Source organism: Manis javanica, chromosome 8 (assembly GCF_040802235.1).
Source record: "Manis javanica isolate MJ-LG chromosome 8, MJ_LKY, whole genome shotgun sequence".
In the NCBI taxonomy this organism is placed as follows: Eukaryota; Metazoa; Chordata; class Mammalia; order Pholidota; family Manidae; genus Manis; species Manis javanica.
This window is the reverse complement of record NC_133163.1, coordinates 30,240,291-30,266,370: the sequence shown is the minus strand read 5'-3', so window position 1 is coordinate 30,266,370 and position 26,080 is coordinate 30,240,291. Positions and strand designations below refer to the sequence as shown.

Genomic DNA, 26,080 nt, shown 5'->3' with positions numbered 1-26,080 from the left:
CTATGGTGCTTATCAAAGAGAGGAAACACCTGGGCCATTTTGGAACCCCTGGAAGAAAAATTCATTTTTCGTGGGAGCCTTAGTTTTTTATTCTTTTTAAATATGTTATCATGGTCTGCAAAGAAATACTAAACTTCTTGTCTGAAACTCAGGAAAGTACATACTGATAAGTTAATAATTTGATAGTAAGATAGATTTATGTTGCTCTTTGTAGTAAACAAATGTTTTTTCCTCCAGACCTTTCCTTCATATGCCCAGATAAGTCTAAATTTATTTTAGATAGACTCAACACATGGTTTTGCTTTCGTTTATAATATAAACATATAAAAATTGATAATCATTGTATGACGTGGATTGCTTGAGTTTGGAGGCATTCTGCCCTTAGGGTTCCATCAATCTTGAGCATGCAGAGGGATTCGGTGTCCTAGCACATCCATCTGTAATATTTGTTCAGCATGTGTCACAGTAAATAGGTCTTGTGGCTCTGACATCGCATCCCCAACAGATATCTTTTAATGTTGATAGAAGTGACTGTTATGTTTTGATAATAGGATAATTTTGTTTGATATTCTTGCTAGTCTATATTGATGATGACACAGCTAGTATTTTAATTCGTTTTACTTTCTTCATATTATGTTTTTAGATTGGATCTGGTTCCTCTCGTCTTGGAACAGCAGCAACTATTAAAGGTAGACGTGATCTAACTTGAAAGTTGCCTCTGAATTTCCATTTCATTTTTGGTTTTAATAAAGGTAACTGAGTACTGTATATTCACATGAAATGAAAATCATTCTTGAAATTACTTGGTGTTAAAATTAAGTATCTTATATCAAAGGTTGCTTGATGTACATTGTGTTCCCCCTTCTTCATCCAGATTTCACAAATGTATTTGACCATTTGCATTACATTGCGTGAATTATAAGTTTTGATCTATAAGAACTTCCTTTCCTTGAGGGAAAATACTTTCGTGGGTGTTGGTGAGGTTCATGGAAAACTGAGTAATTTAGTGTGAAACCATTAAATTGGGTGCAAATGAGATGTTTGAAAAAGGGAAAGTTTTTCTATATGCCTTCTATATGCCTTTTATTCTATACATCTGTTTCACATGAATTCATATTATTTTTACCCTATAATTTTGTAGCTTACTAATTTTCCCTGAGAAAGAAATTTATTTTATGTTGTTATTACATAATTTGCACTTCTGTTAAAACTGCTTCTTTTTAAAGAAATAGTTTTATAACAATATGAAGCTTTCCATATTATGTTGTTTGTAGTGGAATGAGAATAATTATGGGTGGTCTGATAGTCCATGATACCTCCTATTAGTTCAGTGCAGCTTCCATTATTGTAATGCTTGATATACAAAAACTGCTTTAGTAGATATAGTTACCATATAGTATTTATAAACTGTAGTAAACTACTGGATGTCCTTCCTTATGTTATGCCTCACTGTACTGCATTTACTTTTAATATAATGTCTTCACGTGTTTCTCTTAACTTTGTAGGAGATACAGACACAGCTAAGACTTCTGATGACATCAGTTTAAGTCTGGGCCAAAGCTCTAGTCTTTGTAAGGAAGGAAGTGAAGAACAAGGTAAGAATATTATACTTTGCAGTAACATGTGGTGGCCAGGGTGAGTGTGTAGAGTGTGTAGAGTATACAGCTTATATATATATATATATATATATTTTTTTTTTTATTAAGGAATCATTAATATACAATCTTATGCTTAGGTTTCACATGAGCAACATTGTGGTTACTACATTCCCCCCTATTATCAAGTCCCCACCACATGCTCCATTATAGTCACTGTTTATCAGTATAGTAAGATGCTATAGAGTCACTACTTGTCTTCTCTGTGCTATACTTCCTTTCCTGTGCGCCCCCCATATTATGTGTATGTAGCTTATATTTTGGCAGAAGTTTATAATCATTTAATATTGTATTTTTAGGAGATATTACAATTATTTAGTAGGTAACAGTGAAGCACTGTTAACAGTACTTTTAGCTTTCTGGAATTCAATTATACATATTCTGCCAAATGAACATGGAGAGAAAAATTTTAGAAGCATTTACCCCACAGTGAGTAGGAGATAGGAGAGAAGAATTTGCTATTCCTTTAGTTGGTCAAAGCATCTTGCTGAGCTAAGTAGTAATCTAGTATGTAAAATTGTTATTTCCCATTCAGTATGACCTCTAAATGTCATCTGCTTCATATCTTGCCCAACAATATGTTTTCACAGAGAAATAACTTTTTGTTGGAATTACTGAGAAACTGTATGCCTGCTTCCAACATGGTGCCTCCTGTAGCAGATTTGTAACAGACATTTTGGCTTAAAGTGATTTTTTTTCTTTTCTTCTTAGCTCCATTATAAATGAGTATTTGGGATTTTTTTGGACTTCTTTTTAAAGAACTGCCACATTTTCATGTTTGAGGAGATTATTCCAAGTTATGTAATTAGTGAGACAGAAACCTGTCTCCGTATTTCCAGCCTGTTGTTTTTATTAGCCTGCAGGTGATGTTTGGTATGTAGGCAGGGTAATAAATTTCCTGTACTTAATTATGAGACTTATGAAGTTATAAATAAATCCCTACACTATGACATTTCCCCATTAATCAGTATTTTATCTAGATCCAATTCTTACAAGTATATTTTGTACTGGTACTTGGAAATCTATCATGTTAACTCTGCTTTTATGAAATTGCATTGCTTATTTGCTTGTGTGGACTATCCCTTCCTCTCCTTACAAAAAAATACTTCTAAACATACTGTAAAATATGGAAACCATTTTCTTATAAAAAATAAAGGTGAATTGATTGACTTAGAATTACACTGTCTCTTTCTGTAATATGTAATCATTAGAATATCTCAAAACTAGGCAATGATCTTAGAGGGGCTAGTGCTCATATCTCTGTATTTTATATCTGCGAGTACCTTGCCCAAGTAAAAGTGTATCTGCGAGTACCTTGCCCAAGTAAAAGTCTTGCAGTGTGACAGGTTGGGAATTAACATACACACCAACTTACCCTTGCAATTTCATACCAACATAGATAATGATGTCTGACATCATGAGTGCATACTATTTTCTGAGTTAGGGGTCTACAGACTTTTTCTATAAATGGTAAACTAGCTTTGTAGGCCATTTAGTCAGTCTTGCAGTTCTTGCAGTTACTCAACTCTGCCATTGTGGAGTGAAAGGAGCCATAAACAGCACATAAATGAGTGGGCATGGCTATGTTATACTAAAACTGTATTTATAAAAATAGGCAGAGGGCTGACTGATTTGGCCTTAGATTGTCAACCCCTGGTTTAGGTCTTCTTTTAAGCACTTCATATGTGTTTACCTAGTTAATCTTCACTGTAAACATGTGATAATACCATCATTATTCTTTACAGATGAGCATATTGTGTCTTAAGAGAGGTTATAAGAAACTTTGCCCAAAGCCATACAGCTACAAAGTGGTAGTCCTGTATTTAAAATCTAGTTTAAATTATGCTATTAATTGCTGAACTATATTACTTTCATATAGCTTTGTAATTTTTATCATGTCACATTTTTCCACACAGTTAACATTTGACAGATATTACATGCTGAACTACATGATACTACATACTGAACACTGTTCCGAGTACTGGAAGTGAATGACTTAACAGATTCCTATCCTCATGTGGCTTCCATACTCTTAGTATGAAATTATACTAGTATAAAATCAAATATATGTGTAGTAAAAGAGAAAGAGGATAGGATATGGTGGGGTTTTTAAGTTTATAAATAGAGCGGTTGAGGGGAAATCTCACTGAGAGTGAAGACCTGAAGGAGGGAGGGAGCGCTGAGGATGTCGTGGGGAAGGGGCGTTATCCATGCAGAGATAAGGCGCAGGTAGCAGAGTGCTGTGGGAAGTGGTGTGGCTGGTGCAGAGTAAGTGAGGACATAGATTATACAGCCTTGTAAGCCATTTTAGAGATTTGGTGTTAATTCCCAGTGAGATGAGGCACTGCTAAAGGGTTTTGAGCAGAGGAGTATCATGATCTGTGTTACATATTAACAGAATCATTGTGGCTGCTATGTTGAGAATGTATTAAAAGAGACAAAAGCTGAAGCAGGGGGCTCAGTTATCTGATTATTGCTGTAATCCAGGGCACAGATAAGGGTAGTTAGAAGTAGTCTGTGTGTGTAGAAGCTGTTAATAAGAGGCTTTGTTGATGTTGATGGGTTTGGATATATCATATGAGAGAATTTGTACTCATGGATGAGTCTGAGGTTTTTTGGTTAAGCAGTGGGGAGATGGAGTCTCCCTTAAGGGGGGAAGACTGAGAAGGAGCAGATTTAGTTGTAGCAAGGGCAGGGAGGAGGATAAGTTTTGGGCATATCAGGAATGAGATGCTGTTAGACCTCTAGTGGTAGTAATTAGTAAATAATTAAGTAAGGCTGGATTTCAGGTAAGTCTGGATTGAGGTCTTAAATTTAGGAGTTTTCAGTGTATCAGTGCCATAAAAAGTTCAGTCATGTCAGCTGTGGGTTTAGGTTATCATGAAGTTCATAAACTACCAGAAGCTGGAGTTTAGGTGGCCTGGCTGATCCAAGTCTGTGTTGTGGTTTGCCATGCCTATGGTTTGGCACCATCTAGTGGCAATAGTTTATTTTGGCTTACATATCATTTAGGGCTCTTGCGGTTGGTTCTCTGGATGGTTTAGGTTCACTGGAAAGTGACCTTTAGTTCTCCTGTTAACAGTTGATTAGTTGGCATTCATTTTATCAACATAATTTAGAATTATTGGGAGTAAACTGAGGATGTGGGGATGTGTGCTCTACTTTTACTTCTTAGAAGGGTTTATCCCTCTGCAGCCTTATGTCTTCCCTACCCAAGATCAGAACTTCAGCCCATCCCTATGAGTATGGGGGCTAGGTGGAAAGTGGACAAACTAGTTACACGTATTTCTGAATTCTAGTTATTACAGAGCCAGAAGACTGAATGAGCTCTATGAAAGAGAGTATAGATAGAAAAATGAGAAGTTCCAAGGATTGAGCTCTGAGCCACTCCAGTTTACTAAGTCCAGGAGACTGGGAAGTTAGAATTGGTGGTGTAGAAGGAAAACCAAGAGTGTTGTATCCCAGTGTTTGAAGGGTAGTGGAGTTGTCAACAGCTGTGTCAAATTTTGCTGATAGATGAGTAATGTGAGAGATTTGGCCATTGGATTTAACAGTGTAGAGGTTGTTAATGACCCTGATAAGTGTCTTAATGCAGTGGGATTAGAATATATCTAGAATTAGAAAAGAATTGAATTTGGTGAATTTATGTAAATGGAATCAGAGACACAAGGTGTAGCTAGTAGGGGAAGTGAGGATAAAAAGGAGGATTTGGATTTTGTAAGAAACTATTAGAGAAATAATAGCTTGTTTTTTATAATTGATGGGGATGATCCAGAAGAGAGGAGGAAAATGTTTTTTATTTATGAAAATAATATATGTATAGAAAATATAGTTAAGTATGAAGGAGAAACACTTCTTCCACTGAAATAACTGTTGCTAATATTTTCTTGATGTATTACTTTTTAAATTTTTTTATTGTGTTATAATTCACATACCATAAAATTCACCCTTCTACAGGGTACAGTATAATGGTATATTTGCAAGGTTGTGCACCAGTCACCACTGTTCCAATTCCAGAGCATTTTATCACCCAAAAAGAAACCCATACCCATTACGCTTCCCATTTTGTCCTTCATCCAGCCCGTGGTGACCACAAATCTGGTTTGTCTTTATGCATTAGTGTATTTTGGACATTTCATATACATGGAATTACATAATATATGGCTTTTTGTGTCTGGCTTGTTTCACTTAACATGTTGCGGCATGTGTCAAGACTTTATTCCTTTTTGTCTGTGGTATGTTATGTTTAACATTCCTAAAATCATATGCATACATACCCTTACTCTTTCTCTTACAGACTGGAATTATACTTTTTATGTAATGCCATTTTTTTCATGTATTTTCTCATACTATTACATAACTTCTGAAAGCATTTTAGTGCCTGCATGATACTACCAATATCATAATTTATTCAGTCTTTTATTTTATTGGACATCTTCATACTTAAACATGCTTTGTGTTTTGAGAAGTTTTAAACAATCTGAGATGAACATTTTCTCTTTTTGGCTAAAAACTTTACACACATATTTTATCCTTTAGCAGCAATTTCTAAAAATAGATCTGATTATGGATAAGTATACTTTGGAAGGCTTTTGGCCATAACACCAGAGTGCTTTACAGAAGATTATACCAGTTTGTTACCACCATGAGCATGCCTTTCTTTTTCTGAACACCACTAGTAGAAATCGTTGAAAAAAGTTTAATTAGATGAAGAATAGTAGTACTTCTCTGTTGATTTGAGCCTCTCTTTGACTGTATTGCTACCAGTGAGAAAAATGTCTCTAAGAAAGCATATTTATTTGAAAATTCCCTAAAGCCACCTGACTTCTTGACAAAATTAAACCTTTTATGGTGTATTTATTTAGCAACAGGAAAAAATGTGCATGTATTAAAAGCAAGTTTGGCTGGTCTTTTAAAATAAATGTCTTTATTAATGTTTTAGAGTTGATTTTGATCATTAGCATATTTTTAAAAGCCTTTTGTGTATTAGAATTTGTAATTTTCAGTTACCTGTTCAGTTAAGTTTTCTAGAAAATTAATAACTTTGAAATGTGAATATCACACCATTCCATAATTTCTCATTAGAGATTTATAGAAAGAGTTTTTAGAAGTAAGTTTAAAATTTAATAATACAAAAAAGACAGTGCTAACTTAAAAATTTTAGTATATAGAGAGTATAAGAACTCCCAAGTATCACTATAGCTTTTCTGGACAGATGATAAAGAACATGGATTTTACTCATTGTGAAGACTTTGAAACATAAGCTAAAGTCTAATGGATCATTTATAAATCACTGTTTATATAGTACATTCTAGGTGTTGTCTCTTAAGTTTTTAAATATTTAGACCTAATCTAGATTGAGATTTTTTTAAAAAGCTAAACATTTCTAATAATTCTTTCTTTCATATTAATCATAGGGGAAAAATGTATCTTTTATTATTGAGAGTCTGACTTATGACAAATAAGACAATAATTTCTCTTTTGATTGAACAGATTGAATCATCCTTATCTGTCAAAAAGTAAATAAAAATTAGCTGTGGTGCAGTTCAGTGGTCAAGCTGTATTCCAACATAAACTTCAATACAGATAGATTTATTTGTACTTATTTTACATACATGGTCTATATGGAACTCACATCACTATCACTGGCCTAAATGATGGAGGGTTAAAGGAATGGTCTTAAAGATCTAGGGGATACATATTTTTTCATGATGCTCTCTATAATTATTGCATCATGATGAAAGAGAAAATGCAGTGTTTTGTCCCATGATTACTGTTTTAATCTTTTCAGCCGTTATGAACAGCAGGATATCTTACATCATTATAACATAACTTGTTTGGGCATTGGTCAACCTTTGGGTTTTTATTTTTCTGTTTTTGATCACTCTAGGTTTTTGTTGATTTGTAAAATAATCATTCTAGTTTTTCACAAAGATTTTTGTTTTGTGTTAGTAAAATAATGGTAGCTACCATTAATTGTGCCTGGCATTGTGCTAAGCAGTGTGTGTCATTAACTCAGTTATTTAGTGGTATGGCTGAGTGAGATTGATAGCGAATGTTGCAGATGAGGATACAGAGGCTTAGAAAGAAACCACAAGGTTGCCCAGTTAGTAAGGTAGAGACAGAGCTTACATGAAAGTTGAGGTTAATTTTAGATATAACCCTTTGTTGCTTCTTATTTCATTGCCAATAGTCTATAGACTCTTTTCTGAGGCCAATCAAGGATTTAGAAGTTCAGTTCATTCCATCAGTAGAATAGTTTCTTTGTGCAGCTGTGAAATAGAAACCAGCTCTCTTTGGAATGTCTGGCCAGCTGTTATTCAGTGAACTACTTGAGAAATTGTTTATACTTGATTTACTGTATCTGTGAATTCTTTCCATTGTTAAATAGTAGAAAAGCAGGTCATAGGTTTCCAAATATGTTATTACATATGTGTTAACATTTCCAAATATGTGTTTGAAACAGATTTGGCAACTGATCGGAAGCTCTTCCGTCTGGTCTCCAATGATTCCTTCATTTCTATTCAGCCATCTTTATCCTCTTGTGGACAGGACTTACCAAGGGACTTCAGTGACAAAGTGAGCCTACCAAGTCACAGCCACCACCACCATGTTGATCAGTCTCTATCTAGCGCCTGTGACACGGAAGTAGCTTCTCTTGTTCCTTTACATTCACACTCTTACAGGAAAGATCACCGGCCACGCGGTGTACCACGGACTTCTAGCTCTGCTGTGGCTTTTCCAGACACTTCACTGAATGACTTTCCGCTGTATCAGCAAAGACGTGGGTTAGATCCAGTTAGTGAGTTAGAATCTTCCAAGCCTCATTCTGGATCCAAAGAATCCTTGGTGGAAAATTCTTGTTTATCTGGGGAATTTCAGCTTGTTGGTGAGCTGAAAAACAGTAACTCTCAGCCACCTACAAAAAGTGGGAAGAGCAAACCTTTGAAAGCAGACAAAAGTGTGGACAGCTTGAGGAGCCTGAGCACGCGGAGTAGTGAGTCCACTGAGAGCTACTGCAGTGGCACGGACCGCGACACCAACAGCACTGTTAGCAGCTATAAAAGTGAACAGACCAGCTCGACTCACATAGAGAGCGTCTTGTCAGAGCACGAGGAGTCTCCTAAGGCAGGAAAGAAGAGTGGGAGGGAAAAAGAGGGCTGTGCTGACCCAGGGGACAAGAGTAGCTGTACCCGTGACAACAGGACTAGCAGTGAGAAGACTGCTCTGGAAGTGAGTACAAATAGTGGGGTTCAAGAGGCTCCGGAGTCTAACAGCCCTGGCGATGTGCATGATCTGCAAGGCCTCAGCACCTCTGCGTCTGAAGAAGCTAATAAAAATCCCCATGCCAATGAATTTACCTCACAGGAGGACAAACCACTTGGGAAAACGGCCGAAAACAAAAAAGAGGAGCAAAGTGATAAGTCAGTTGTTTCAGTGGACCCCAAAGTTGGTAAAGACGTTGATGGAAAGCAAAAGGAAGGGGATGTGCGTCCTAAATCCTCTAGCTTAATCCACCGGACAGCCTCTGCCCATAAGTCAGGCAGGAGACGGACAGGAAAAAAACGGGCCAGCAGTTTTGATTCAAGTCGGCATAGGGACTATGTGTCCTTCCGAGGTGTTTCCGGTACCAAGCCTCACAGTGCTATATTCTGTCATGACGAGGACTCCAGCGACCAAAGTGACTTGAGCAGAGCATCAAGTGTTCAGTCTGCTCACCAGTTCAGCAGTGATAGCTCTTCTAGTGCCACTTCTCATTCGCGTCAGTCTCCTGAGGGCAGATACAGTGCTCTAAAGACCAAACACATTTCTAAAGAAAGGGGCACTGACTCGGAGCATGCACACAAGGCCCGTTTGGGGCCTGAAGGAACTGGCAAAAAGCGGACAACACGTCGGACTTGCAGCACAAATAGTGCCAAGACTCGGGCCCGAGTGTTGAGCCTGGACAGTGGCACAGTAGCATGCTTGAGTGACTCCAGTAGGCTAATGGCACCCGAAAGTATAAAACCTTTAACCACTTCAAAATCAGATCTCGAGGCCAAAGAGGGAGAGGTGCTAGATGAGCTATCTTTATTGGGACGAGCTTCCCAGTTAGAGACAGTCACTCGATCTAGGAACAGCTTGCCAAGCCAGGTTGCATTTCCTGAAGCTGAAGAGCAAGATCCAGTCAGTGGAGGTAAGTGACAGGAAGAGATTTCTCCTTGAGTCACTGCAGTTTTTGGAACTCCAGTACTTATTAAAATATGCTTTGTGTGAACATTCCCCCTTCGACTATTTTATTAAAATAAGCTTTCTTCCATGAAGGAGATGGTTGTCTTAGAAAAGGTTTGGTATGAACAAGAAAATATTTTTTCAGTTGTATTATTTGAATATATCAGTTTGTTCCTGGTGGCATTCACTTTTTCTAAGCCTCTTCCCACATGTTAATGTTTTACCAGGAATAACAAGAATTCATCCTCTTCTGTGTACAACAATCGCAACAAAATGTAGATTTTTATTAGGGCACCAAACCATTTCTAGTCATCTCTCGTACAGTGGTGCCACTGAACTTTCAGAATTAGATCATTCAACCTGTTATGTAATATTTTTCCAAGTATTAATTTAGCTCTATGTACTTTGAAAACTTGTATCTCCTTTTTTTTGTCTTTCATTTATTTCTTGCTTGTTCAAGTTTCAAGCATTAAGAACATTTTATTTTTTTCTGTAACCTCATGTTTTTCTTAAAATTTATTAAATCAATGTTTGTAGTTTATATTGGCATTTTGTATCCATTAATGAATGTGTGATGCTTCCTATGATAACAGTGATGGTGTTTTGGTTAAAGTAATAGCTTATTTATTTCCAGTTTACAGAAAATTGTACAAAAAAATTTGATGGGTGATTTTATATTATCAGTGTGTGTTGGCCATTTTGTTTATTTCAGAATGGTCTCTTTGGATTTCCTCCTTCCCAGAATAGTTTGTTTATTCTGTTCTGGTTATTGTGGAATCTGGTCTTAACCAGAATCAGAAGAACGAAGGCTTCTGTTGATAGCACTGTAGCTTTTTCATCCTCTACCCTATTCCCTTTATTCATTTGTTTTTTTATTGAAGTACAATAGACATACATTATATTAGCTTCAGGTGTGCTACATAAGCCTGTATCTTTGGTTTTAAAGTTTATGGTTTGTTGGTACAGTAACATTCAGTTCAGTGTCTTACTAAAAGTAAGCTGAATTTTTTGTACAAACATTCTGAAATATAAAGAACATGCTTTTTCTCTCAAAGAACTCTCATTTCACCAGTAGTATTTTAAAAGTCCATATTGTGGTAAACATTCTTTTTCGGTATAGTTTCTGACAAAGAATTTCTAATGGGAATATAAAAAAATGATCTTTAGTATCTAAGGAAGAAAATATTCTATTCAACCTAAATATTGAGAACTAATTATATCTGAAGTGATTATAACCATTTCGTGACAAAGCAATTAAATCTTTGACTGGATATCATTCTGTTTTTTATAAAAGATCTAAGATGCTTTTAGAGATTATTTATACAAGTCAAATATTTATGAAATGCAAGGAACTATCAGGTTTTAAAATGTAGCTTAACTTGTAAAGTTATTAAAATATAGTTTAAGAATAAACATATTCTGATAGGAAAATATTGTTGAAGTATAAATACCAGAAAAAATATGTACAAGAGCTATAGCAAATCTTTACATCTTTGTATTTAAAATACCATTTCCTTTTCACAGGCAATATGGGGTGTTCTGTTTTTTAGGCAAAGTTATATGAAAGGTCTTATTTGCTGCTCAGTGCAGATCTTTGACTAATATGAGCCCTCATTTTTCCATATTCTAGCTTTTGTTTTCTTTCTATATTCATATTTTTTGAAAAACCAACCAACCAACCATTGAATGTTAATAATAAATAAACATATTTATCAACTATAAATTTCCATGCATTTTGATGTAATAAATGTAAAAGCCTGCAGGCTGTTAGAAAACATTTTTTTGCCAGAGGAAGGCATGTAGACACTGTTTTTATTTGAGTTTCATGTGTTCAGAATAGAAATAATAGCAAAACTAAACTGCTCGAATGTGTTGAAGATTTATATTTAGTTTTTTTTTTTTTAATCACTTTCTTTAGGGATTTGGGCTTTTTGGAAGATTAGATGTAGTAGGAGGGAATATGTTTTGGTTCTCATGATTTAAAAATTACTTAGAATCTCATATACTTGGTAAAGATTTGTTTATATTAGTATTACTTGTTATAGGTCTTACTGGTAATTTAGGAGAAATTTTTCTGGGTTATGTATTTTACAGTATAAAGTGTACTCCTGAAATTTATCAACAAAATAGCATACTGCTGACCAAACCATAAATAGATTTTATCCTAATGAATTTGCAGTTGTTAATGAGTCCTCTGATGATTTCTTTTTATTTTTTTAAGCAGAGTGGTGGTATAGTGTGGAAGGATGGAATTTAGGAAATGTATTTTAAAGTACTAAAATAAAATACTCTAAAATGGGAGGCAATCTAATATAGTGACATGGAGTCATACACCTTTTGTTAGTATATGGGCTCCACTGTAGTCCTGACTCCAGGAAAGCTACTTAGCTTCTTTAGGCCTCAGCTTCCTCATCTTAAAATGGAGTTGATAACAGTATCTGTCTCAAAGGGTTGTTTCTCATAGAATTAGAGGAGTTAATGGGTGTAAAATGCTTATAACAGTGCTTACTATTTCTATTATACAGGTCAGTTTGTTATGTTGTGCAAATGTATTCTTTCCTTAAAATAGAAGAAAATAATTAAGCATAGAAATATACTAAAGATATTTTAATTGTGCCATTGTGAAACTCAGCAATAGTAAAAATACACTAATATCTGAATTCCTAATTTCTTAGATAATACTAACAACAAAAACATTTTTATTAACATATAATCTAGTGATACGGATTTTAATTGTATATTGACAGCAATATGTCATAATTTATCTTTTGATATTCAGTCACATAACAAGTGGTTATATTTATAGGTCTTTTACCATTAATCAAGTACTTTGGTTAAAGTTGGATTTTATCAAAAATGTTCTATTGTTGCTTAGGGGGAGAAGTTTTAGGTTCAAACTAAGACATTCAAACTAAGCTCTTGTTTTGCATTTGTTTTTCCTTTATAATTATAAAGTGTATCTTTAATAATTGATGACTGATATTTTAAGACTAAAAAGTACAGACAAGTTACATATGATAGAAAGGTGTCCTGTTTTCGAGCAGCCATTACTTTTAAGAAATCATTTTCTTTGGGGTTATTTGAATTTATTTACTGCATGATTCAACAAATTATAAAGAACAACCAGAATGGAAAGTTTTATATTCATTCCATTATTCTTTGTTTTTTTTTCTTGGTTTCTTAAACCTCTATTTTTCTGTTTGAGAAAATTATTTTAAATGTAATGTTTGGGTCATTATTCTGGAACCATGAAATAGGATCCTATTATAGTATTTTTGTGTTGGGAACCAAGGATAATCTTTTAGGACTATTACTTAGTCAAAGAAAAGCCAAATCTTCTTGATAAATAATTTGAGGTCTTGTGCCACGTGTAAATTGAAGGCTGGTTATTTTGAATCCAAATATCATTGAATATTAGAAAAGACAAAGACCACTGAACAGACAAGAACATGTGAATTAAAGCTTTTGTACTTTACTCAATAATGGGACTCTAAATTCTAATTTGCTCATCTCCCTGTCTACATGGCATGTTAGAAGAAGCAAATGAGTAGGAGAGGATTGCTTATAAAGGCTAACATACTGACAGCAGAGGAAGTACACTGCTAACACTAAGGAGGAGCTGGAACAACCATGCAACCCAAAGCAAAAACACAACTGTGTGGGCCCCGTAAATGCAGGGGTCAGTTGTCTTTTTAATTTTAACAGTGTTCGAGGACATCATAGTATTATAACTTAATGCTGTGTTATAGTATAATGCAGTAATAAATGTGTATGTGGTTCATGAAAGAAAGATAATATTAGTCTATACTGAGAAGAAATCATAGACACAGAAAATCACCTAGAAGAATGCTCATGAGATATAGTAAACAGTTTGGGATGCTTCAGTTACTTGGAAAAATTATCTTTTCTTAAAACAGTAGCAGGGAAATTTTGGATAAGGGATCAAATGGTTACATTTTAATACCACTTATAATTACTAATTGGGTAGTGTGTCAAGCCATTAAATCTGTCTCAGTTCCTCAATTAAAACAGAAATAATAACTGCCTGGGTCCATCTCACAGTTAACTGTCAAACTCTAATGAACTTAGATGTGTAAAAGTGCTTTGCAAATTGTGGATTTATTAGGAAAACTGAGACACATGTCTTTTAATCATTTGTAAGGATGTTTCCTTTCAAATATATTCTTCATTAATGATCCCTTATTAGGTGAATCTTCTGAAAATATGTGCAAAATTGAGTGCAGTTTTCTGGGAGAGGGTCTCTATTGTTTATCCCATACACAAAGGATTAAAAAAAGATTACGAACCACCTGTGAAAGTAAGTAATTCTTAAACTGTATCTTTCAGTAACTGTTTTGTGTGAATTATGACTACAGATTTAATTTCTTGAAAGCGTTTCATATACCCAGGTCTATTTGTTTGGCTGTGTGGGGTTGTGAACAATATCAGTAAGGATATGCAAATTCTCTTTAACTCAAGACACAGTTAATAGTTTTGTTGCTGTTTGCTTTTCTTTGTTGGTTTACTTGTCAAAAAGTAGAGTAGTCCTTTAAAATGTTTTCACAGATGAAAATTATTTTAATTCAGAGTGAATGCCAAGAAGTTGTGTAGCAGATTCTCATTGTTCTTTGGCCTCCCAGTATTTATTTTTATATTAGAACAAAATCTTTGCATGCTGATGTTAACCATCATCCTTGTCTGACATGGAAAGTAAGAAAGGGAAAAGATGTTCAGATAAAATGGATTTCATGCCTAGATTAAAATACTTTCTTAATCTTTTTTTTGTAAAGTCATTTGAATGTTTGTTACTTTGTATAGTAACTTTATACTTAAGTAAAACAGTTTTTGCTTTGAAGAATGTTTGCATATATTTTTTACTTTTCTGAGGTGTGTATATATATATATAATTATATAATACTTGTTTATTTTAAACCTTTGCTTCATGGTTTTTTAATCACTTGAATGTTTGTGATTTTCTTCTTGACGTTAGAGTGCTAAATTTTCACTGTCTGCATTTTATACATTTAATAGTGTACTAGTAGTTTCATTTTTTGCCAGGAGATACTAGGTTTAAGCAATGTCAAAATGTAATTTCTAAACTAAGTTTTAAAGTGTTTTCTTATTTGTGTCTGGTTCCCTACTTAGAAGATTTTTTATTTTCTTTCTCTTATGAAGTTAAAAGATTTAAAAAGTTTATTGCAGTTGGCTGTGCAAGTGAATTTGCATCAAGTGTGGGTATAATTTATATGACTGAATATGCTTACAGCACATTATTTTAAGCTTTAAAGATACTTTTCTTTCCTTGACTCTAATAGAACTGGACCCCCTCTGGACCCTATTCCAAATAGAGATGTTTTGTGTAAGCAGCACCTTCCCAGGGGGACATGTTCAGTCTTATTTGTTGTGGCCATAAATTGTAGCATAGTATTTTCAGTTGAATGCATGCTCCTAGCTGCTGTTAAAGTAATTGCCTTAGTAAGCATTGAAAATTCTTTTAGAATTAAATATTTATACCCTGAATATTATAGAGGACAACACAGGCAATAATTGTAACTACATTTTAATATGTTGCCCATTGGATGGCCAATCTTTCATCCGGATATTTTTCTAAAACTACCTTATTAAGAAAGTAAATAATATTAATATGTAGTTATTTTGCAGATAACAAAATATAAATGATGTGTCAGTAACAAATGAAAAATTGTGTGTTTTGAAGAAGTGAAAGAACATTTTGACTATAAGTGGACCCTGTAGTTTGTCTCTTCATCACAATACTGTGGAATAACTAGCTTTTACTTAAGATTAACACCATTAAGTCTGTAGTAAAAAGAAAATAGTAAAGAAAATTGCTTGCTATTTCCCATCTTCATATTCTCAGTATTCAATGATCACATACTGCTTTTTTCAGAATCCTTCTGAAGAATTTCAGTACACTTTATAATTAAATTGCCATCTAGAAATAATAACTGGGTAAATTTTACTCTGTTATTTTGGTTGAAACAAAATACCTAAAACTAGAGAGAATGTTTCAGAGTTGCTTAATGAAGTGAATTGACCTGTAATTTGAGTAGTTTTGGACAATAGAATACATATCTTCAGTAAAGTTCACAAAGTAAATCTTGAATGGAGTTTTAAAAGAGTGATTTTAAATCCCATAACCTGAGTTTATTTATGTGTAAGAACCATCAGCAGATGCAGCAGTGATTCATCTAAGTTTTTGTGTCTTCCTTCAAGTGGCTCGCTGGCCTTGCTTGTTCTCCCTCATCCAGTTGGCGCCCTGGCCAATGTGTGTTTTCTCCTTTGTGATAATGCTGGTTGCAGTTTCCATTACTGAGGCATGGTTGTCATAATAGGCAAAGCACACAATATGCGTAGTAGATCGTGGTGACAAAAAGGCAGGCTTGACTTCTAGATCAGCACCAGTGTAACTTTCCGTTACACTGGTGGAGATGCTCTGTCTGTGTACTGCCCGGTAATGGTAGCCACTAGCTACATGTAGCTATTGAGCACTTGAAATCTGCTTCATGAATATGATAAAGTGAGTTTTTATTTTCATTTAATTTTAATTGCTTTAAGTTTAAATAGCCACATATACTAGTGACTACCATGTTGTACAGCAGTTCTAGATAATCAGGTTTAATCAGTGTCATTTGTTTTCACAGGTCATATATAAATTTTGCGTAGATGAGCTTTTACATCACAAGTAAGAACCTTTTCACATTTAAAGAGATTATCATATCTCAGTAAAAGGAAAAAAGATAAGTATTAGCTCACAGAGTCATGATAGATTTAGATCCCAAACTCCCAATACCTGATTCTTACTTAGCTGCCTAACTTTAGAATGTCACTCTAGTGGGCAAGCTGAAAAAGAAGTAATCTAAGTAAGTGTCCAGTAATTTGTGATTTATACTTTACTGGTAGAAGCTTGCCAAATGGATGAAATAATTCTGTACTTGTCATTCCATTGAAGGAATGGACCAAAAGAAAACAATGTCTAAAGACAAGTCCATGCTTTCCAGAGGTAGTCCATATATATTCCTAATCATAATGGATTAATTACACAAAGAATATTTGCTGGTGCATCCTGGAGGGGATAAAAATCTAAACATTTAAAAGAATACTGTTGATAAAACTCAGCATTTAAGTAGATGGAAATGGCTGCTGCTAAGCAGAATAATGATGAGAATCAGCAATGCTTTTGAACTGTCAAGCATTGCAATAGAACTGAAATCTAAATATAACATTCTTAATTTTGTATTCTATTTCATACTTTAAAGAAAAGTAACTTTCGTGTGTTTGGGTAGAATGTTTCTGTATTGAGTTGTTTTGTCTTTATTTATATTGAGCAACAAAATACCCTTTCTCACAATCAAAATGATTCCTAAACTATTTAGATTACTGGGAGACAATTGTTTTAAATTCTAATGGACAAACATCATTTTGCATTTTGTTTTAGAAATTTTAGTCAATTAGTATGTTTTGTAAAATTCTGTGAAATTCTTTTAAGCCATTGTTGTGATATTCTCATTGTATAGTTGGTTTTAGTTTGTACTTCATTGCTTTTGAATTAAGCTGTGAGTTTCTATACTTGCCGTTTTGCTGATACTTGCTTCCTAATGTTAAGGAAACCAGTTCTAAGGACATACAGTTGAATAAATTGGATGGCAGCAAATTACTTCACAGTTATGCTATCTTCCTGCTATCTCAAGTTGAACATTTAAAAAACTAGTTGTGCAACCTAGCATTCAAAGTCTTCATTTCCTGCTGCCAAACTTGTACAGGGTGGTGTGAGATAAAACTTACTGCCTTACTTCTTGGCATTAAAAGCAAAGTACTATCATTGCTGTTTTTACTGTCCTCATGAGAGTAAAGAAACTAATGCCCTATTTCTGTTAGTTGGAACTAACAAATACTGTACTTCTAAGGCTGACTTGATAGAGGAATATGGGACTATATAGACATTTAAAAAAAGATCTAAAACAACAGAAATCTTAAAATAGGAAATGAAGGCTGAAGAAAAGATGGTGAGGCCAGATAATAGATCAGAAACATTATTTTTAAAGAAACAATTACCTTTAAATAAAGATGCAAATTTTTTGTGTATTCCTGATAGTATAGATTAACAGTGTATATTGAAAACCGTTTGGCTCACTTAGACAATCTCCTTTGCCTTTGAGGGTGGGAAATCAAGGGAGAGACAGGCTCAGCTGCTATTTACATCTCTGACCTAGGCTTCTATTTGACCTAAGTCTGTCTAGATGCAGCAGCACAGGCCAGCGAGGAAGCAGTGTCATTTCGCCGTGAACGCAGCACATTTAGGCGCCAGGCAGTTCGGCGCCGGCACAATGCAGGGAGTAACCCTACCCCTCCTACATTGCTCATCGGATCACCCCTAAGGTATGGTATTTTAAAATTCCACCAAGCTTAGCATGCATGTAACAGATATTCTAACTTGTTCTGCCAGTCCCAAGAAAGCATTTAGATAGTTTTGTTTTTCTTTTTCTTCCAGTTTCTGTCCTTACTTTTAAGCTCTTTAGGCTTTTTTCTGCATGTGTCTATGAGCCTGTTACATTATGCATGCCTTATGTTATACTATTTAAACAAATGATCAGGTTTAGCCAATTTTAAATCGCAAAATCACTTTAGGGCATTTATAGAAATGTAAATAGGGGCCTGAAGTCAGCTTTTAATTTTTTTTATCCAAAATTAATAATATTAATGCAACATCTTTCCCTAACATTTTTTTGACAGTGTTTACATGAACAAATATGGGCTGAGTGGCAGACTTGTTGGGGAATAATAGATAACTGTCATCAGCTTGATAAGCCAGTTTGATTATTTTATTTCACTAAAATACATATTTTATTTTGTATTGCATAAAAATTGGTGTCTTTTATTTCATAATCACCAGGACCTAGTAAAATGACACAAAATTAAAGTTTATGGTAAAGTTAGTTTATGGTAAAGTACGGCCAATTGGATATATATATATTTTAAATATGTACATCTGTGTTGAATTTCTCAACTTCTGTGTTGTACTAACAAAAACATTTTTATTTTTGCCAATATTCTTAATTAAGAAAGCATCTATAATGGACTAATTTTCCATTAAAATATTAGTAAATGATTATTCTCAATTGTGTCAAATCTAATGAGTCTGTGTCTTGAATTAGAAATCTAAAAATCTGTTCAAATATTTGTGCTTTAATTTAAGAATACAGATATGGACAGAAATAATTTACATGTGCTTTTTAACTAGTGCATATATTATTCTATCTACTTTTATTACTCTGTGTCCAAAGCACTGTTATCCAAATTATTTTCCTACATTTTGTTTTGAAATTCAAAACAAAGAGCATTTGATGAAATAACTGCTATTGAATGAATAGTAGATTGGAAGAGGTAAACCCCTTCCCTTGTTAACATCTTCTTGAGAGTAGCAAGATCCTTATTTCTTTATTTTATATTCCCCTGGAGTTTAACACTTGATTATTTTTCTGGATTTTACATTATAGTGAGGAATTTCATCTTTTGTATATCATATTCCTAATCCTGCAGTAATACATAATTCTGTAAACCATAGTATGGATTAGTTAAACCAATATTTCAAATATAAAAATGGGAGGGCACTGATTATACATTTGACTTAGAAATCTTTTCTGAGCACCTTTCTTTGCTTTTTGTGGGCCCTCCTCTTCTATTTCCTTTCTACCTTTTTCTTTGCTCCCTTAAGTAACTTTTATTTCTGCTAATGGATTTGGTGTCAAGTTTCCACCTGCAGAAAGAGCCCAGCATTTACTTTTACTTTTTCTGTTTCGTGTCTTCTAACCTCTTCTTTTTGCCCCTTAAAATACTTGTTATGGACATCTTTGCTTTCCTACCCACTCCTTGTTGATATGTCTTAATCCTTTTTTTAACATGTTCTGTTTAGTCTTTAAAAATCTTTTCATTCTTTGCCATAAATGAGCCTTCTGGATCCACTCACCAAACAAATGTAGACAAATCAGTTTTTTTTCTTTGCCTGGTGGAATATTAAAGAACTGTGTTCTAACTCCAGCCAATCATGAAGGATTTCTCCATGTTTCTGTAGGGTTTTAAATATATCACCCTTCAAATAAGGATATGGTGTGAAACTTATTTGTAAAGGACTCACATTAGAATTTTTGAAAAGTAATCTAGTAGTTGGCATGTAGATTTTTGTCAAGGTTCCAGGATATTTCCAGTATAAAGAAAGTTTGCATGTATCTTAAATAGGCTGATTTCATCATGAAGTAAGATAAAGTTTGGCTATGAGAAATTAAGAGAAACACCAATTGAATAAAATCATCTTTTTTAATTGCAAGAATATTCAGGCTAAGTATTTTGGTGTTAATTCACAGTGTGCATTACCCAATAATCTCATCTTTAAGTAAATATAGGATGGCATGGTCATTTGAAATTCGAAAAATTTGTTTGTCAAAAAGAAATGGAATAAGTGTGATAATACTTTAATTACAATTACTATATAAATATCAGTAAAAAAGTCTATTTTAAACTTTAATGAGTAGTTTAAGTTTAAACTGAGAATCTAAAACAACTTGATAATATAACTCCACAGATTGGGAGTGAATCATCAATTCCTCACAAAGATATTTTGCATATGTTTTCTAAGCTTGTTAGAATATCCTGTTTCAGAATTACTTGTAAAAGTACTTTTTTCATTAAGTTAGTCTTATAGGTAGGTTTTATAGGCCCTTGCTTGTTCATCCCCATGTCTAGAGATAAAAGCAAAGATGAATATTTAAAAACCTTAAAATACTAATATTATGATTTAGCTTTATCAACCTAAATGTGGTATCTTTTAGACCTCTGGTTAATGGACTGGAATGAAAAGAAACCACAAGTGCATTTTAGGGAAGGGGCAAAGGCTTTAATGTATTCATTCTTAGGTTTGTTTTTTTTTTAATATCATAAGATCAAAAGACCTGTGATCAAATAAGGTCATAGTGGTAACAGAGTACATGATTAGAAATTGTTGAGGGATCACTTTGTGGTGCTCAGGAATGAACCCATCAAATATTTGTAGTTTGTGTACTGTGTTCAAGTCACTCTTCTAAGTTTTCTGGAATCTGGACATTCATAGGAATAATGAGATCATATTCTTACATGATGTTTTTAGCTTGGGAGACATAGAGAGATAGCTAACAGTTTAAGGCTTATGTGTCAATGAGTGAATACAGAGGAAGGAAAAACCAAGACCAGCTATACTTTTCTATCATATAAATTAGAAGTGGTAATTAGTAAGATTGCATGTCAGTGATGCTATTGATAGCTGATAGTTACAGACCTAAATTCCTACCTTTCATTTTGCTGTATTGTAAAATAGTTGCAGGCTATTCTCAAGTTGGTAGTTTTGACATATAATTGGTACTGTCAAAAAGATTAATTCTTGTCAGTTATTAGTTAGCTTAAAGTAAAGTGCAACCCTCCAGGAATAGTTTCCCTAGCAATTTCTGCAAAGATTACAGGCTTTTTTATTGTTGCTGAAGGATTTTGAAAATAGGAGTTAAGGGACTTAACATGAACAGCTTTGTGATGTTCAAAAACTTGACATTTACAACCACATAGATTTTTTGGCTAATTTCCTTTGTTTCTTTATTCTAGAATTGACTTTTATGCATTATCCAAAACCTTTTTGTATATTCACATATGTTGAAGATTAGTGTATTCTCAAATATGCTCACACTAAAATGTATCTACCTGCCATATTGCAACTTTGTATGACTTTTAGTAAAAAAATTGATAGAAAAACTTGAGTATATATACTGTAAAATTTTTCTGTCTTTGGAAATATGAAGGGGCATAGTATGTGAACTATTAAATGTTTTTTCTTCTGAATTTTTGCCTTTGTGAAATTTGGTTACTTTGGTAAAGTTTCTTGATAAGTTTAGGTAGCTTCTGAGGAAGAATAACAGATTTATTATATACGTATGGAAGATAACAAACATATTTGTAGTTCCCAAGATCATCTATTGATTTATGCCTGTTATACAAAGACTCTACTGCAAAGAAGTTATTAAATGAACACTTTTATAGTCTTGGCTAAAAAATAATGCTGGTAAACATTGATGAGTCAATATTTTATAGACTTGGATTTTTCATGTATTGCATACATTCCTATGCTGTATTTAGAATATGTTACTTCTTACTGGCTCTAAAAGAAATATGAAATACGAATGTTTTGGGTTAGTGGTGGTTAATAGGACTTTCTGTCGTGGTAGAAATATTCTGTAATCTGTACTGTCCAGTATGGTGGACATTAACTACTAGCTTCTGCCCAGCCTGGTAGCTTTTAGCTACAGTAGCCACTAGCTGCTAGATGTGGCTAGTGAGCACTTGAAATGTGGTTGGGGGACTGAGGAACTAAAATTTTAGTTACATTCGATAGTTGCTTGTGGCTACTGTATCAGAAAGGTGTGGTTCCATGGTGTATTCTGTTTCCATAACCACAGCCTTAAGCATTGTGTGCAATATTTTCTAGTCTTTCATTTCATGGTTATTTCAGATTACAACTCCCTTCACAGTCTGCAGCAGATGAGTTTGTTGTCTTATAGACATCAGAGAAAACCATTGATTGAATTTGAAGGGTTACAGAGAAGTTGATACTTATGAAATGATGAAGTGTCTGAACGAGGCCATTGAAGTGGCATTCTCTTTTCTTCCCTAAAAGGTCTAATATTTTAGTGATAATGCAGAGTTGCATTGAACACCTTGTAGAGAATAACATAATAATAACAATCAAAATATTTTCACGAGTTTCATCAGTTTAAACTTGAGTATTTTATTAAGGACATTAAAATTCATAGTTTTAAAAAATGTATATAAAAATATAAATTAACATAGTATAGTTTCTTAATTTTAAATAATTTAGATAATGTAAAATATTTAATAATTTATAATCAAAATATTAAGTTCTTAAAATTTTTTATAATATATAGAAAAGACTGTAATATTCCTTGAGAAGTTACTGGTTTCCAAATTATTTTTAAGATTTTCTTAAACAATGAATTCATGAATCTTGTCAATGAAACTGCGATGTGAATTGGAAAAAGTAATAACAAAATTTGTTAAGGGAACAAAATTATGGTTAACTAACACCTTGTGGCCGTATTTCAGAAATTTGTAGTCTTTTCATAGGAACAATTATATCATATTCCTTCCAGCATCTCAGCAGTCATTTGTATTTCACTTGCTTGAGCTGGTGTTTGTTATTCTGGATCTCTTGCGCTAGTGTGTGATTATCTTTTGATTAAAAATTGTCATCTTGCTTGCATTTTATAAAGATTCTTTGGTTTTCAAGTGCATAGACATTTTGTTTTATTGTGAATTTGAGATGCCACGGTATTGGAAAGAACAATTCTAGAATTATTATTACAAGGTTAAAATTAAAAGTGCATATTTAACTGAAAAATAGGATATATTTATTGGGGACCAGCTACAATCTGCGTATAGTTAATGTACTCCTCATTCTTTTTCCTTATTCTAGAACTTTGTTGGCTTGAGATGGTAAAAAAGTCAGATTGCTTAATTTACATAAACATTAAATGTTAGCTGAATTCATCACTGTGAATCAGCTTTCTAAGGGGCGGAAGATTTAAGCAGGCAGTATTATCTGTGTATTATACAAAGCATGTTGCTTCTTTCTTATTACATTGAAAAACCTTTTTTTTTTAAATCAGTTTTCTGTATTGACTTCATTCTAGCTATTGTTCTCTCTTTTCTTCTCTGTAATGTCTCCCCAATCCATGTTTTTTCCTAGCCTTCAAGATGGTCAGCAAGGCCAGCAGTCCACAGCCCAGGTCAAAGTCCAGTCCCGCCCCCCTTCCCAGGCTGCAGTGCTCAGTGCTAGTGCCTCCTTGCTGGTGAGAAATGGGAGTATCCACTTAGAAGCATCACATGACGATGCATCTGCTGTAGGCGGCAGCAGTTTGCACGATGAACTTGGTATGCAGGCCTTATGTAATCTTGGTGATAACAAAACTTTAATGCAGCAAATAGTGGATAATGATGATTGCACTTCTTTCTTGAGATATCTTCAATTGGAGCTCTGCATAAGAGCACATTTTACAGATTTGCTATGTGTGTAAGGAAGATTTGACTTCTGCTTTTCACTTCTCTGTTTCTCTCAACTCTTAGCTCTACATTTTCTTTGAGCATATCTATTGTTAGTTGGTAGTTTAAAGTATTAATAAATGTTCATGCTTTAGTGTTCTCTTACAATGATCTGGGCAGTTATGTTATTCCTTGCCATTTATAGTCTGTGGGGAAATGTTGACTTCAATTAAATCTTAGTTTCTTTCAGTTCTTTTAATGTGCTGCAGAAAAGACAATAATACTTTTTAATGGTATAGACTCTCTTTTAGATATCCTGTATTTCAATGCAATGTCCAGTACCTGAAGTAGGTAGGACATACTATCATTCTAAAAGCAGCAGCCTGAGGACATCATGGCTCTATACTAAAATCAAATAATAACTTTATAAAGCTTTTTCTTTTTCCTGTCATAATATATCTATAAATATAAGTCAGTAAATAGTTAATTCTCAGAGGGGTGGTGCAGTTTAAAACCTCAGTAATGTATATCCACCCAAATACCTATTTATGCCCTAAGGTTTCTTTGTACAATTCAGCTTTCTTGTGCTCAGAATGCAGATTGATAACAGTTTACTTAAATACAATGAAGAAAATCTTGTTACTAAAAAAAATAAACATTTGACAACACTACATTTCTTACCGTAATTTTGTTTATCTGTGTTAATAAATTACCTTTCATTTATAAAGATGGTAATCAAGTTGTTTGATTAGAAGGGTAAATGGTGTAAGGTACCCAAACTAGGTATAGTAAAATATCATATGCTATTTATTTGTTGACTCTTCCAATTTTGTAAAAATCCTCAGTTACAGATAAATATTAATAAAAGATAAGGGATATTGGTGAAAATAATCATCTTTAGCGAATCCTACCAAAACTTAAATCTTACTGAAAATGGTCATCTCAGGTATTTATATATTAGAATGTATGGCGATTTCTAAATAAAATGAGAAGGCAGTAAAACATCCTAATTTTAAAATGCTTTTGCTTTTGAGTTTATAATTGGAAGAGGAAGGGAGTCTATAAGGAGAATGTTTGAGAACTTCAGTTTAGTTACTTTGACTTAAAACTGTGATACTTCTTTAGTTGCAGATAAATTTAGTTGATATCTTTGTATTGCTATTTCTCTTGGGTTAGCCCAAAGTGCTTTTGAATTGAGTGAGGACTTGTCAGTTTATGCCTATAAATTGCAGTCACTGTCAGCATTACCCATTGGGTTTATGATAATAGATTAGTTCAAATGAAATGCTTAGTTTTTTGTTCCATTTCGGATTTTTAGACTTTTGTCAAATGAAACAGTAGGTAATTTTCCTTTGCAAAACTTAATTTGCTCAAAAAACCTGCTAAGCAAGCTTTAATTGTAAAGTCCCAACCAAAATCCACATGCGGATTATTAAAAATATGTACATATGAACTGTCTTGACAGTTCTGAAAATAAAAAGCCTATTCTGATTGGAGGTGACTTCAGTATCTACAGGTGAATATTCAGGATATTATCTTGAAATTTGGATTTTTCTTTTGTTAGCTGCCTTCTGATAGTTACTTCCTGGCCTGTGGTAGCTGAATGCTGCCAAATTGAATACATAATAATTATTAGCACAAAACAAGCAATCAATGGACAGTGTCTACTTGTTCTGTAGCACGTAAAGTTTGACAAAAAAAGATTCTAGAAATGAGCTGGGGCTTTAAGGAATTGGTAGAGAGACCGATTTTTATTACATATTCCACCAGAATATTTTTGTTGCATGGTTTAGTTTCTGCAAGATTTTAATTAACATTAGTAAGATAGTTTTGTGTCAACGAATTTGGGTACTATATACTCAAATATGTTAAAGTTAGTCATGATACTTCCTAAAAGTATGGAGTATTTACAAAGGATTGCCTTCTTCCAAATTTAGCTTCTTAAATTGACTAATTTTAAATATATAATATTTCCATGTGAATGTATACCTCTACATAATACTTTCATACAGAACACTCATACATATGTATATATTCACTTATATACACACTCAAAGTTATATATATATACACTCATACATATGTACGCTTGAGTGCATTCAAATGGTTATTATATATGTACA

The 26,080-nt window shown here is 33.6% G+C and overlaps 1 protein-coding gene across 4 annotated transcripts in view; it reads left to right on the top strand.

The window, feature by feature from the left end:
• PCNX1 (pecanex 1) overlaps window positions 1-26,080 on the top strand; it is a 288,523-nt gene that overhangs the window by 108,679 nt on the left and 153,764 nt on the right. For 3 of the 4 annotated variants that reach the window (XM_073242202.1, XM_073242203.1, XM_073242204.1), the window contains 6 exons: window positions 644-689; window positions 1,506-1,595; window positions 8,122-9,831; window positions 14,074-14,184; window positions 18,116-18,263; window positions 23,665-23,849. In XM_073242202.1, the coding sequence (XP_073098303.1) occupies window positions 644-689; window positions 1,506-1,595; window positions 8,122-9,831; window positions 14,074-14,184; window positions 18,116-18,263; window positions 23,665-23,849 (2,290 nt within the window). The remainder of the gene's footprint in view (window positions 1-643; window positions 690-1,505; window positions 1,596-8,121; window positions 9,832-14,073; window positions 14,185-18,115; window positions 18,264-23,664; window positions 23,850-26,080) is intronic. The other variant, XM_036998687.2, reaches the window with a different exon arrangement.